Genomic DNA, 14910 nt, shown 5'->3' on the forward strand with positions numbered 1-14910 from the left:
TTATATGTCATAAAATATCCAGGAAACGCTTAAAGAAAAAACGAGACGCATATTTGACAAATGAAGAACTTGCAAAAAAACATATACATGCCGATTTTCATATACTCAGACATTCCCCGAAATAAGGTGGGGGAATCTATCGGAGGAGTTTGGGATGAATCATCCATTTCCAATGAGGAATTACCTACAAACTTGCATTGCAGAAACCTTTTAGCCCCACAAACAGGGGTGGAGCAAGTCTCATAATCCTGGGGGTGTCGGGTGGAGGGTGAATCACATTTCACCCCAACTAAGAGTCTATTTAGGTCACAAAGAGATGCTGATCACTGGGTGTGTGGGGCCTCTAAAAAGCTGAGCCCACCGGTTAAACCTTTGGCTTCATCATAGTGGGTATAGACCAGCAGTTGTCCTCTGTCTTTCTACTTTGCTGCGGCTGATGCCACGTTAATGTGTCTGTGTGAATTTAAATACTCTGCCCTCCAAGGTGAGAGGTTCGACAGGTTCTTGTCTCACAGCCCCTTGTCATGAAGCCCCTGACTGGGCGTCACAGCAGAGTGCTTAAAAGTGGGAGGACATCAGCCCTCCCAAGCCAGGGGCACCGCCCATGCCTACAAAGTAACTGCTCCCACTGGTGGCTTCACCAAACACACAGTAATGGACAAGATTCAAGATATCAGACATGGTTATATCACCTGGCTTCCCGTGTCACGTGACATGAAGCGAAAGGCAGAGCAGGATGTAAAAAAGGGGCTGAGATGGAACCCTTGAGTCAATAGACTTTGAAAGACAGAGGAAGGAAGCTCCCTGTGAATCAGGCCTCAAGAAGAGAAGTATATGAAGAGAAAGATTGCTGGAAGAAAGCGCAGGGTTTTCCATGTCAGGCGGAGGAAACATTAAACTGCTGTACTGAGAGGTTGATAGTGAGAACCTCTAACTTCCAGTACATGGCTTCCATGTTTAGATGCTTATGCCTTAAAAACATCCCGAGAACGGTGTAGGAAAGAAGCAGACAGGGAGTAGATAGAGCTTCTTTATTGGCAACCAGCCTCAGCCCAGCAGTACCAACCTATATTACAGCTTTCCAGAAACCTCTCAACCGTCTTTCTGGAATGTGGAACATCAACAGAGTTAACATAAGAAAACATGACATCACAGGATGGGTGGAATTCTACTGGAAGTAGAATTCCATCCAAGTCATCATTATAACACTTCTCCCCCCCTATTCAACTAAAGAACCATCACACAGTTCATTCACACACACACACACACACACACACACATGCACACACACACACACACCTGAGGAACTAACTAAGGAAGATGAGCTGAAGAGGATAAGGGAAAGGAGAATTAGAGGAAAACACAGGATGGGAGGTGCTACTAAACCACAGCACCCAAAACAAACTCCTTGTACTTTGAAGGAACCTTCCTCTCCCTGCCAGAGCGAGTATGAGTAGAAACAGAGTCAGCCGCCCCGGATGCGGACACCTGACTCTCGTCCACCGGAAGACTACTGGCAGCAGAATCAGACACAGAGATGGGAACGGTATGTTCTTCAGCACCCGGCGATCAAGAGCCGCCACAGAGACCACAGGCTGTAATTCAACTGGTCCCTCCCGAGCTGCTGAACCTTCTATGGGACCATCACTACCCACCACAACACCTCCTGAATTGTCACCAGGCACACTGGGCTCACCACCCGCAGAAACCACTGTCTCCTTATCCACTACTCCATGTGGATCCGTCATCAAGTTTCACATAGCCACGACCACGCTGAACCACCTTGTGTGGATTTAAGTACTTGCTGAGACCCTTGGCCACAAACCTGTGATTCTTGACCTGAACCCAATCATCTACTTTCACAGGAAGGGGCTTCTGGCGGGCCAGCTGTTCATTCAAGAAACGTTCTTGCTTACTGCGAACTCGATCCAATACTGCTTGCATGTCCACCTGACTCTGAACACCGCCACCCAGGGCTGGCACTCTCAACTTGGAGCCAGGTTTCCTCCCCCGCATCAACTCAAAGGGAGAATGACCAGTGACAAGAGAAGGGGTAAGTCTGTATGCTTTAAAAGATTCCGCCACCACCTTTCCCCACGGAAGACCATTAGCAAGGGCCAACTGGATGGCTCCTTTGATAAAACGGTTCATACGCTCCACCAACCCATTGGCTTGTGGGTTGTACAGTGCAACTCTGTGATGGCGAATGCCCAGATCACTCAAATAATTCTGCATGTACTCTGACACAAACTGTGAGCCATTGTCAGTCACCAACCTGCAGGAACACCTTCCCTGTCAAACACCGCAGAGAGGAAATCAACCACTTTCTCGGCGGTAACCGTAGACAAAGCTGCGGCCTCTACCCATCTCGACGTGTAATCTACCATAACAACAATAAATCTCAGACCTCCCCCCAATGAATCAATGGGGCCCATTATATCAAGTGCTACCTTGGACCACACTTCACTGGGTAATTCCACCGGATAGATAGGTTGAGCAGTAGGAGCTTTGCTCTTGTCACTATTGGAACAGGCTGCACAATCCTTCACCACATCCTCCACATCCACATCCATTCCAGGCCACCAATAATCTTCCCTGAGCCTTCTTTTGGTCATGGATCTGCCTATGTGCCCCTCATGGGCCAAATCGACAAGTTTCCCTCTAAGTGAAAGAGGAGGAACCAACCATAAACCTCTGGCCACACCCCATGGACCCACAGACAATTCTTCCCACCCATGCCCATAGGATTTTGACAACTCAGACCCAACAACTCCACTGCTAAGCGCCATCTTCATTTCCAACAACTCAGGATCAGTTGCACATTGCGCACTCCACTCCAACTCTTACACTGCGGGCACTACACTAGCCACCAGGGTACACTCCTCCCCCACCACCAGTTGTAACTCAACATCATCAAGCGATCTCGGAAAGCGCGACAGACAATCTGCCACTGCATTTCTGGTTCCCGCAACATACTCAACTTTGAAATTATACTCAGCCATGTCTGCCATCCTCCTCATGATCCGCGTAGAGGCATGAGACAAACCTCTAGTCGTCAACACATGCACTAAAGGCTTGTGATCTGTGTGTAGGGTGTACTCAATTCCCCACAGGAAGGTTCTGAAATATTTGGATGCCCACACAGTAGCAAGGGCCTCTCTTTCAAAGACAGCATACTTGCCTTCAGCTTCTCTAAGTACTCTGGAAGCAAAGGCAATAGGTCGCAGTTTGCCCTCTACTTTCTGCTCCAGAACGGCGCCTATACCATATTCACTCGCATCCACTGTGAGAATTGTTTTCCTGGCCGGGGAACAGGAACCTAAAGACGGGGCCTGTTCAATTCCCTCCTTCAATTTGATAAATTCTGCCTGACACTGATCCGACCATGCGAAATGCACACCTTTCTTCAGTAATGACCTCATACTGACAGTCTTGTCGGCATATGAAGGCACAAACCTGCTGTAATACTCGGCGAGACCCATAAAGGATCTCAACTGGTCCTTGTTTACCGGGGCTGCTGCATCCCTCAATGTCCTCACCAATTCTGCCTTAGGGTGTATACCATTTGCATCCAAAGAATGCCCCAGATAAGTCACGTAGGGAACGCCCACCTTGTATTTACTAAGCTTTACAGTGAGACCACAATCCTTCAGAACTCCCATCACCTCCAAAACCCTGCAATCATGCTCTGTCTGTGACCTACCCCACACAAGGATGTCATCCTGGAAACATTCCACACCCTTAATGGCCCCAAAGAGTTTCTGCATAATCCTCTGAAAAACAGCAGCAGCAGAGGCCAATCCGAAGGGCATTCTACAAAAACGGAATGCACCAAAAGGGCTTACAAAAGAGGTTAGTGGGTGAGATTCTTTGTGCAGGTCTATCTGATGATATGCAGACGAAAGGTCAAAGGTCGAAAAACATGACACCCCAGACACTAATGAAAGCATCTCATTGATATTAGGTAGAGGGTGTCTGTAAACCCAAATGCACAAATTGAGATCTCTGAGGTCTACACACATTCTCAATCCTCCATCACCCTTCCGTGCCAACACTACCGGGGCCAACCATTCTGAACACTCCACTTCTTCTATGACTCCTGATTCCTTGAGTTTGCCTAGTTCATCATTCAATGCATCACGGGCCATAATGGGAACTCTTCTGACTTTGGGAACAACAGGTACTGAACCTCTCTTGAGAACTATTTTGTGTGCAAAATCCTTCAATTTGCCCAACTCAGAGGTGAAAACAGAGGGAAATCTATTCTCCAGGATTTCTGCTGTTATCCCCCCAGACCACACATTGCAGTTGTTCCCTTCAGTTACACTCATCACAGGAACAGGTTTTCCTGGTCTGATAAGTAGCTCCAGGGCAGCTTGCTCCTCCCACCCCAGAACCGGGTCACTCTTGTGGGCCACATACAGCTTACCCTCAGTCGTTCTACCTTGAAACTCTATACTAGCCCATTCAAATCCCAGTACCTTAATGGGCAGCCGTCCATAGGCATATGGGTTTATGTCAGGAGAGGATAAATCGGAAACTCTTTTGTGGAACTTGGATTCATATAGCTCAGGGGATATCATAGTGTATGGGGACCCTGTATCCACCATCATCTCCAACGAGACCCCATTGACCACAAGGTTTGCCCATGCTCTCTTCTTGCAACTCCCCACACTCAGCATAGAACCTTCCAGTACTCTCCTCTCACCATCACCAGAACAACCCATGTAGCCCACTACCGTCACATCATCATCATCATCATGAATGTCCATCATGTTCACCAAGTCCTTAATGGAGACAACACTCCTACACATGCGGGCATAGTGTCCTTTAGTTTTGCATTTCCTGTAGTCCACATTGGAAGCAGGACATCCCCCCACACCCGCAGCATGGCCACGCCACCCACAATTCCTGCACAGGTCCTTCGAGGAAGACCCTGCTCTGGTTTCCTTATTCTTCCCTTTGACTTCTGTAGACTTGCACGGAATGACTGCATGCACAGTTTCTCCCTTATCAGCCATGACCCTCACACTTTTCCTGGACTCTTCAATGGCGCGGGCTATCTCTATGACCTTATCAAGGGGTGGATCTTTCTCTATCCATAGTCTCTCTCTAACACGCACATCACAAGTCCGCATCATTACTTGATCCCGAATGTATTCGTCAATGGTGCCTGTGAATTTACAAGTTGCTATCAAAGTGCATAGAGCAGTCACAAAGACATCAATGGCTTCACTGGAACCTTGAGCTCGCGAGAAGAAATGATATATTTCGAGTACCACATTGGCTCTCTTGCCAAACCCCGCTTCCAACTTGTCTAGGGCTGTCTCATAAGCTAGTACCACTCCTGGTTGAGCATCACCCCCTTCAGCTCCTTCCACGGGGGCAACGGGGGCAGCATGCACATTAGGGCCAGGAAGGTGCCTGAACAGTCTGAGTCCTTCAGTGCCCAAACAATTGAGTAGAGCAGCCTCTTTTTCATCATCTGTGAATTTGGCACCCCCTGCTGCCCTTAGGTAAACTTTGAATGTGTCAACCCATAGATCCCATATAATTTTCGGTTCACCAGGACTGGCTAGAAAGGCTGGAGGCGGACGTGCATTGTTGTGCTGCATGTTGTACGGGAAGCAACTGGCTGCAGTTAGTTGGCCTAGGCGCGGCTCAAGGCGTTTAATCACAGTTCAATAACTGCAGATCCTGTGGAGATGGACAGCTGGAAAACTTGTTTGAATGGCACCACGGCAGCCACAGGGTTAATGCTCTAGTTGGGATGAAAGGCACACCCCTTCAGCACCCTTCCCCGTATTGCTGCACAATTTCCTTGACACGGCAGCACAGGGTTAACACTGCTCCTTGAATGAAGGGGGACACCCCTTGACACGCCTCCTGCTACTGCTGCAGGGTTAATACTGTTCTCGGATGAAGGGTAACACCCCTTCAATACTCCTCCCACTGCCGTAGCATGGACAGTTCCTGTGTGGGCACCGACTTCCTCCCTGGAGCCTGAGGCTGCGGCCACGGTGTGTGTGAGCCGCAACTGCCGGTTGCCGGATCTTCGGTTTGTCGCGTCTGCACCTCGGCTCCCAGCTGCACTTCACTCTCGGTCGTGGAGTAGCACGGCTCCACCCCCCGACAGGCCGTGGACACAGGACACTCGCTGCCTGCAGACTCGCTGCTGTCGCCGCGACGGTTGGCTCCGGCAGGGTGGGGGTGGCCTGCCGTCCTTTTCCCGCTACCCGAAATCCCTCAGCTTTGGGCTCAGTGAGAGGGCGCGGAGAAGGCAGTGTTACATGCTGGCAGGGGGGAAAAGGTTGGCGGGGCCCCTCACCTGTTGTCGTTGCGGTGGGGCACTGCACTCAACCCAGTCTTGGGGAGCGCAAGCCAGGCAGCCACCGGTCCTCGTTGCCAACGAGCGGAAGGGACGTCCTCTCTTCCTCCCAGGACACCGGCTGCAAATTGGGAAGTTCGCACGCACTCCCAGCTGATCGCAATCCGCGGGCAGCGCCGGTAGGAAGGAAACCTCACTCTTGAGGGATGCGCAGCTTTTCAAGCAGGCTAATAGGCAGCCACTGGGGCAGATTAAGCTACGTGGGTTAGGGAGGCTGGTTGCTCTCGTCGCCAGTGTAGGAAAGAAGCAGATAGGGAGTAGATAGAGCTTCTTTATTGACAACCAGCCTCAGCCCAGCAGTATCAACCTATATTACAGCTTTCCAGAAACCTCTCAACCGTCTTTCTGGAATGTGGAACATCAACAGAGTTAACATAACAAAACATGACATCACAGGATGGGTGGAATTCTACTGAAAGTAGAATTCCACCCAAGTCATCATTATAACAAACGGATGAAAGATGAGAGAGATGCTAAAATGCCTGCAAAGCACCTAGATATTGAGAAGGGCATTGGGAGCCATGCCAAGGGCCTATTGCTTTAGAGAAGCACTGAGAACCCTGTAAAGCTCTAGAGCCCAAGAGAGATGCTGAGATGCCGGCAAAGCACCTAGATATTGAGAAGGGCATTGGGAGCCATGACAAGGACCTATAGCTGGAGAGAGGCACTGAGAACTCTGTAAAGCATCCATAGCCCAAAAGAGATGCTGAGATGCCTGCAAAGCACCTAGATATTGAGAAGGGCATTGGGAGACATGCCAAGGGCCTATAGCTTTAGAGAAGCACTGAGAACCCTGTAAAGCTTCTAGAGCCCAAGAGAGATTCTAGGATGCCTGAAAAGCACCTAGATATTGAGAAGGGCATTGGGGGCCATGCCAAGGGCCTATAGCTTTAGAGAAGCACTGAGAACCCTGTAAAGCATCCAGAGCCCAAGAAAAATGCTGAGATGCTTGCGAAGCACCTAGATAAAGAGAAGGGCATTGGGAGCCATGCCAAGGGCCTATAGCTTTAGAGAAGCACTGAGAACCCTGTAAAGCATCCAGAGCCCAGGAAAGATGCTGAGATGCCTTCAAAGCACCTACATATTGAGAAGGACATTGGGAGCCATGCCCAGGTCCTATAGCTATAGAGAAGCAATGAGAACCTGAAGGGGCCCCTAGGGGACGCTTGCGTATGGAAACAAGGCACAATCACCACACACGAACTGATACGCCAGACACGAGGTTGTATTCCCAAAAGCTAGGGTTTATTGCAAAGCAAATAGTCTCAGTTGGCCAACTGGGTCCCACACCCTGCTACGTGTGTTTCCAGATCCCAGGGGTCGCAAGAGAGAGAGAATCGTACAACAGTTACATATATACAAAGCAAGCATCTTACAGTCAGTAGTGACGCATCCAATACCGCCCCCAATACATTTCATTTGAATTGGGCACAATGATTGACAATTGTGAAGAGTATGACACCTTCAAACATTCATTTAGCAACAGTTTGCAATTTTGCGAGCCTACAGACACAAGTCTTTGTTTTAAAGAACACAATGCTTCTGTTTTTGCAAGCAAGCTGTGTGCAGGGGAGAGACACATTCCAGGCCTTGCTATCTACTAGTCTCTATTCGTGTACTGGGGGTCAACTTGCTAACCAGGGCTCTACAGGGCTCAGGGAAGGGGGGCCGCAAAGAAGAGCATAATTCAAGCCATTTAATGTTTGCTTCTAACATTTCTACTGTATACTGGTTACTGGTTAGAACGCTTTGCTGCTTACTTCCAAGGATTTGTGAGGGAGGAGACTGGGCATTTCTGTCTGGGTTGCTGCGTTATGTTTCAACAAGTCTCTCGCGACCTTGCACTTTACATGAACAATGATGTACTAGTGGAGCAGAATAAGTTTTCAGCAAAGCAGTTTTAATAGAAAGCAAAAGGCAAACGTTAGAAAACAAAATGGCGATTTCAGTCACCTTAAAATGGCCGCACTTTAATCAAGCTTATGGCTATATATTTCTACTACTAAACACATGAGGAGGTTGGTCTTCGGCCATCAAAGTACATTGCCTTATGATTGAGGGTGTGTCTACTTTTTCTGGACTGACAAACCCTGTAAAGCATCTAGAGCCCAAGAGAGATTCTAGGATGCCTGCAAAGCACCTAGATATTGAGAAGGGCATTGGGAGCCGTGCCAGAGGCCTATAGCTTTAGAGAAGCACTGAGATCCCTGTAAAGCATCTAGAGCCCAAGAGGGATGCTGAGATGCCTTCAAAGCACCTAGATATTGAGAAGGGAATTGGGAGCCATGCCAGGGGCCTATAGCATTAGAGAAGCACCGAGAACCCTGTAAAGCATCTAGAGCCCAAGAGAGATGCTGAGATGCTTTCAAAGCACCTAGATATTGAGAAGGGAATTGTGAGCCATGTCAATGGCCTATAGCTTGAGAGAGGCACCGAGAACCCTGTAAAGCATCTAGAGCCCAAGAGGGATGCTAGGATGCCTTCAAAGCACCAAGCTATTGAGAAGGGTATTGTGAGCCATGCCACAGGCCTATACCTTGAGAGAGGCACTGAGAATCCTGTAAAGTATCTAGAGCCCAAGAGGGATGTTGAGATACCTGCAAAAAACCTAGATATTGAGAAGGTTTTGAGAGACCTGCTAAACACCTTAAATCTGAAAGAGGCACTGGGAACTCCGAAAAGCCTATAGAAAAGGATAGGGGCACTGAGAACCTTGCAAAGCACCTAGAACATTATGGGGTAGTTGAGAATCATGGTAATTGCCTAGAATCCGAGAAAGGTTCAGAAATACCTGTATGTATAGACTTGAGTGAGGCACAGCAAACTCTTGAAAGAGCATAGAAGCTGAAATGGACTCTGAGAATATTGTGAAGTAGCCAGAGCCTGGGAGAGGTGCCAAAAGGTGCGCAAAGTATATTGAGCCTGAACTAAGTACAGAAAACCCTACCAAGAACTAAAAGCCCATGAAAGGTGCACAGAGCCCTCAGAAGAACATACAAAAAAATGCTTACAACCTGGAGGAGTGCAGGCAACTCTTGAAGCATCTAGAACTTGAGAGGTGTTGTAACACCAAGAATGATTTGGTGAACTCGGAAGGTAAGTGACTTTGAGACAAAGCAGTAAACAAGAATCTAAGAGTTTCTAATAAAGTTGTTGAAAAATGCTCCCTGTCTTCGAATACTTTGTGACCTCACCTGCACACCTCCCTAATTTGAAGCTCTATGATGGGCATTCCATATAGCATAACTGGCCCAATGGGGAGCAAGGGAGGAAGAACTCCCAGTATACATGGAAAAATATATGATATCTTCCTTCACGACCAAGCTTAGCCTGGGTCAACAATATGTGATAACACCATTCTACTGACATTTCAATTTATATCGAAAGAGCTAATGGCTGATGGAAAAACCAGACCCACTGGACTGCCAAATAAGTGTTTTGATACAACCTAATCATAAACCAGAGAATGGGACAATATGGGGAGAAACAAGCAGCAAGGGGATTGCTATGCTCTTGGACTAGTACAACAAGGGTTCCCTGAAGGCATCTGATGAATTAGAGAGAATTCTATTTTAAACATGAGGCTTTTCAGAGATACTGGAAGTTGAGGGACTGCCTGAGGAAATCTTGAGTTAGAAGTTGTGTTTCCCATATGGGAATAACTGCTTGAAATCTATGCGAGGACCCCAAGTAGGATGAACAGGGAGGCAGGCCAGTGTTTCACAATCCTAACAGGGGTCAATATGCAATGATTCCACATCTTCAGACAAAGAAGAACTGAGATATGGGAATATGGTTTGAAGACTCTGAGCGAAGCCCGGTCCTGATAGGATAGAAGAGATATCTCAGGAATGTTGGATTGTGGCATATGCTATAGAGTGTACTGAATAGGACTTGATGGACTCCTAAGAAACAGAAGTGGACAACCGAAGGTGGGTTGAGCTCCTAGGGAGGGTGTGCAGGAAAAAGGATCACTTGTACATATGGTCTTGGATCATAGTGAACCGCGACCCCCGTGGGACACTTGTCTTATTGGCACAAAATATTCCGGAAATGTTTGTATTGATGGGTGACCAGGGTTGACTGTTCTAGGACTGTTGGCATGGCAGATTGGGTTATGTGGCCATTAACGGAGAAGGTTGGCATCTGTATGGGTTGGGGGTTAGGATGGCTCTGAGGTGTTCAAAGGCAGTAGTGGGTTCACTAAGAAGGATGGAAAACATTCCTAGTCGTACTGGCACAAGCAGCTTAGAATAAGGGACGCACCATGGTATGATAGCGAGTGCAGGATGATGAAGAGTCAAATCTTCACTCTAAATAGGGAAATAAAACTACACTTAGGGCCTCATTCCGAGTATGGAGGTAGTCATGGCGCTATTTGCACCATGACTGCCTCCCATACCGGTACTGACTCCGGTTTGGTGAGATGGGGAATTACCGGTCCATTCCGACCTTGGAGGGACCGGCAAGTCCCCATTTACCAAACCATTCCCCATTCCCATTGAGGGCTCAATGGGAATGGGGAGGGCGCAAATAATGTCCCGGTGTATGCCAAGGCTGTTATTTGAGCCCTGGTCCCCTAACATGACCCGTAAGGTACGACCAAACGTACCTTACGGGTCCTGTTGGGGGACCTCGGAATAGGGCGCAAAGGGATTACCGGCACCGGTGTCCTTACCAGTGCCGGTAATCCCTTTGCGCCCACCTCGGAATGAGGCCCTTAGACCCTCTATGCAAACTTAAAAAGGCTTATTAGAAATTGCTAAAAAAAAGAAAAAATCAGATTACATTGTAAAACAGTGGTATCAACTTGAGCAAGCGGTCCAGACAAATAGTAGCAAACCGTTCTGGAAGTTGGCAGGTAGAGTCTGTGAGGGCCCTTGTGAAGGTGGGATCTAGTATTTCTCAGCTGAGAGGTGGAAGTCACACTTTCGGGGGGTCTTCTTGCACGCTAGCTCGGAGACCCCGGCAACTGATGTTGACCTGAGTGCTAAAGAAATCAACTTCAGCGCTGAAGAGATTGCCCTTATTTTGGAATCCCTACCCTCTGGCAAAGCAGCAGGCCCTGATGGGATGCATTCTGATATTATCAAGGGCTTTTCAGACTGGAGGGGCACGATTCTACCTAAACTCTTCAATGCAGTGAGCTCCTCTGGGGTACAACCGTGTTCATGGTCATAGAGCATTAAAGTCCCCATTTTTAAGAAGAAGGACAATAAGAATACTAATTGCTATAGACCAATATCGTTGCTTGATATTCCAGGTATTTGCCTGGTATTCCAGGCAAGGTATTCGCCAAATGCCTATTAGCTAGGGTAGAGGAATGGGCTGACTCTCCGAATCTTTTAAAACCATCTCAAGCTGGTTCCAGAACTGGGTATTCCACGGTTGACCATTGTTGGTGCTCTCTACAAGGATAAAAAAAATACTGTCTAGTTAGGTGTGGGAAGCTACATGTCACTTTCATCGACCTGGAAAAAGCCTTGGTTTCAATTCCAATACAAAAGCTTTGGGGAAAGTTAGCAGCATTAAACATCCCAGCTTGGCTTCTGAATGTACTACAACTTGCTACAGAGACATGTAGGATTCTCTGACGGACGGTTGACAAACCCATTTCAAACTAACATGGGGGTGAAGCAGGGCTGCGACCTGGCTCCAATTTTATTTATTTTGTACTTGTCTGATTTTAATTTGGAGACTCTGGGAGCCAAGGTCAATCCGCCCTCATTGCATGGTACTATTTTTGGTTCTCTTCTGTATGCAGATGATACCGCTTTGATCAATTTGACACCTGGCAGGCTGCAATAGGGCCTTCTTTATGCTGAGGAATATTTCTCTGCTAATGGCCTTAAATTGAACAGGATGAAAACCGAAGTCCTGGTTTTTGACAAAGGATGAAATCCTTATTCTTGGGTCCTTGATAATGAAACAATCGAGATAGTAAAAATCATATTGCTACCTTGGATTACTTTTTACTAAGATTGGAAAATGGGCAGAGAGTCTGTCGGCTATTGCTGAGAAGGTGGCGGCAAGGTTGGACAGACTGCAAAAATTCTATCATATGTCTGGAGGTGTTCAAAGCTAAGGTGTGCACTCTGATGCTGTATGGGAGTGAGATTTGGGGTTATGCCCATTGTATAATCCTGGACAAGACCCAATATAGAATTTCAAAGAAACTAGTGGGTCTCCCCCAGGGTGCCCCAAACAGTGCCCTGCAATTAGAATTAGGGATTTCTACTAGTGAGGCACAGGTGCAAATTAGATTTGCTAGTTATTTTTTGAAAGTTTCTATGGGTCAGTCAAATAACCCAAATTTGATGAAGGTCGTCGGGGAAATGAGTGTTCAGCTGCACTGTCAAAATATCAATGGCAGAATGAGGGGTGTAAATGAATGTCAATGTGGAGTATTCCACATATGGATTGCCCTTATTATTCTTTATTTTCTAACACTCTGTCTATGTTGAAACAAAAAGCAACCGGGATGGATCGGGTGAGGAATTTGATGATAGTGAGTACCTTACCCCCATCGGCCCTTTTTAGCGCTTCACATGATTCCACGTCCCCGGATAGCTAACTATGCTCTATTAGATCTGGGGCATGCAGGAGGCTGGTACTTATGACCAGGCTGAACTTGTTGCCTTTGAGTTAAAGGATGAGGTGGGACAGAAATGTGATGAATAGGAATTGCCATTGTAATGCCAGCATGGTGGAAGACTTGGGCCATTTTTTATTGCTTTGCACTCGCTATTCAGATTTCTGTAAGGAATTTTCTAAATTATTAATTTTAAAGTAAATGTTATCGAGAAGCCCTTCATTTTATACTGGTTTGTAATAATGATGCTTTTTTGTATAATTTGTATAATTACGTTTCTAGAGCTCTCATAAGGCGGACCACTGTTTTGTATGGATCACAATTTTAATTGGCTAAATGGAAGTCATTTTGTGAATTGTATCTATCGTTGTTATTAATGGAGAAATCCAAACTTAATAAAGAAACATCATACTCAATACAAGCAGCATTCCATATATTGACTTCTCCTGAAAAGCAGTAACCTTCCTGAACATTTGGTCAAGGCAATTGAACAAGTTGGACCAATATATAGCCCCCTATTTCTAGAACCACCTACAAGTAGCTGGAAAGGACAATTGTGAGGTGTTAGTTTCCATTGACATTGACTAGGGCCATGCAATGACATAACTGGAATATTGAATGTGATGATAGCAAGTAGTAGCATGTCCATGTTGGGAAGGAGGGTGGGGCTATGAAGCGTAGGGAAGGATGTTGGGGAAAATTGGCCAAGATATTACAGGCTTCATTCTCCCTGATTACACGGTTGATTGTACACTGTCAAACTGTTGACCACCATGTTTTAATTTTGGTAGGCGGTTGCTAACCCGTCACTGTTTCTATGATATTTATGTATTGTTATTTTTTTTATAAAATCAAAAAAGATACCAATAAAAAAAAGAGTGAACCCTACTTTTTGTTTGTTATATAATTCAACAAAGGGAATTGTACGAAACAACCCTTGATCCGCAAAATAAACATCACAGGAAATGAAATCACATGGTGTTGAAGTCCAATAATTTACCATTGCATGTATTTTTAAAAGTGCGTAGCGGGCGTTTGAGACTGGAGCATGTTAATAGACAGGGATTTAAGGCATGTAAACACCCTCCTCCTAAAACTAGCCCTAGCTGAGGGAACACCTTCTGTTAACTTATCAGCACTCAGAATGGTCAAATACAAGGGGTTGCATAGGAGTACTACAGTGGGTACCGATTGCTCCCAAAAGGACCCCCATGATGGGCTGTGTCATTCACATTTGATCCCATATCAATATGCTGCCTTGATATGCAAAACATTAATTTTCCCTCTTTCCCCCTAGGTATGAGTATCCTTTGGATGCCGTGACGTGGGTCGAATGGTGGCCATCCACCGCTGACTGTCGCTCTGGGCGTTGTGCTCAGTTCGTAAATACACTGGAAATATTTTCAGAAGATATTCTACTATCAGGCTGTTGAAAGTTTCTACGATGGAGTGCATTTGTCGTGAACAGCACTTTCCCTCAACCGCGTTTTTAGATTTTATGGGACTATTTGTGAAACTCATGCTTCTGCAGTTCTGAATAGTGCCAGTGACGCTTCTGCAAAATGTCTATATGTATTGATGGTTCCCCTTGCCACAATTGGGGGAAATGTATTAATCAAAAATAAAATTATTTTTACGATACCTGTCACATGTCACATTTTTTGGGTGTTACAAACCACAATATTTCTATACTAATAAAATCATATTAACATTGGGAACTTGACATGGACACACAACTGAAAAAATATTTCCTCTTGGTGCCTCACTAATGGGAATAATTAGCAAATTCATTGAAACAAACTCATTTTATGACCCAAAAAAGATGACCTTCGTTAATTACACATTAAGAAATGAAAATAGAAATAATGTGTCAAAAACGACATCTCGTACAAAGTGACAACAAAATGATTTTGTACACTGTGCTTTGAGT

The 14910-nt window shown here is 46.3% G+C and overlaps 1 protein-coding gene across 2 annotated transcripts in view; it reads left to right on the forward strand.

The window, feature by feature from the left end:
• Window positions 1-14703, forward strand: part of C5 (complement C5) — a 478994-nt gene extending 464291 nt beyond the window's left edge. For both annotated transcript variants that reach the window (XM_069609527.1, XM_069609526.1), the window contains exon 41: window positions 14278-14703. In XM_069609527.1, coding sequence (XP_069465628.1) covers window positions 14278-14413 — 136 coding nt within the window. In that variant the 3' untranslated portion in view covers window positions 14414-14703. The remainder of the gene's footprint in view (window positions 1-14277) is intronic.
• The last annotated feature ends 207 nt before the right edge of the window (window positions 14704-14910 follow it).

This window comes from Ambystoma mexicanum, chromosome 8 (assembly GCF_040938575.1).
Source record: "Ambystoma mexicanum isolate Mex_15411 chromosome 8, UKY_AmexF1_1, whole genome shotgun sequence".
NCBI classification, from domain to species: Eukaryota; Metazoa; Chordata; class Amphibia; order Caudata; family Ambystomatidae; genus Ambystoma; species Ambystoma mexicanum.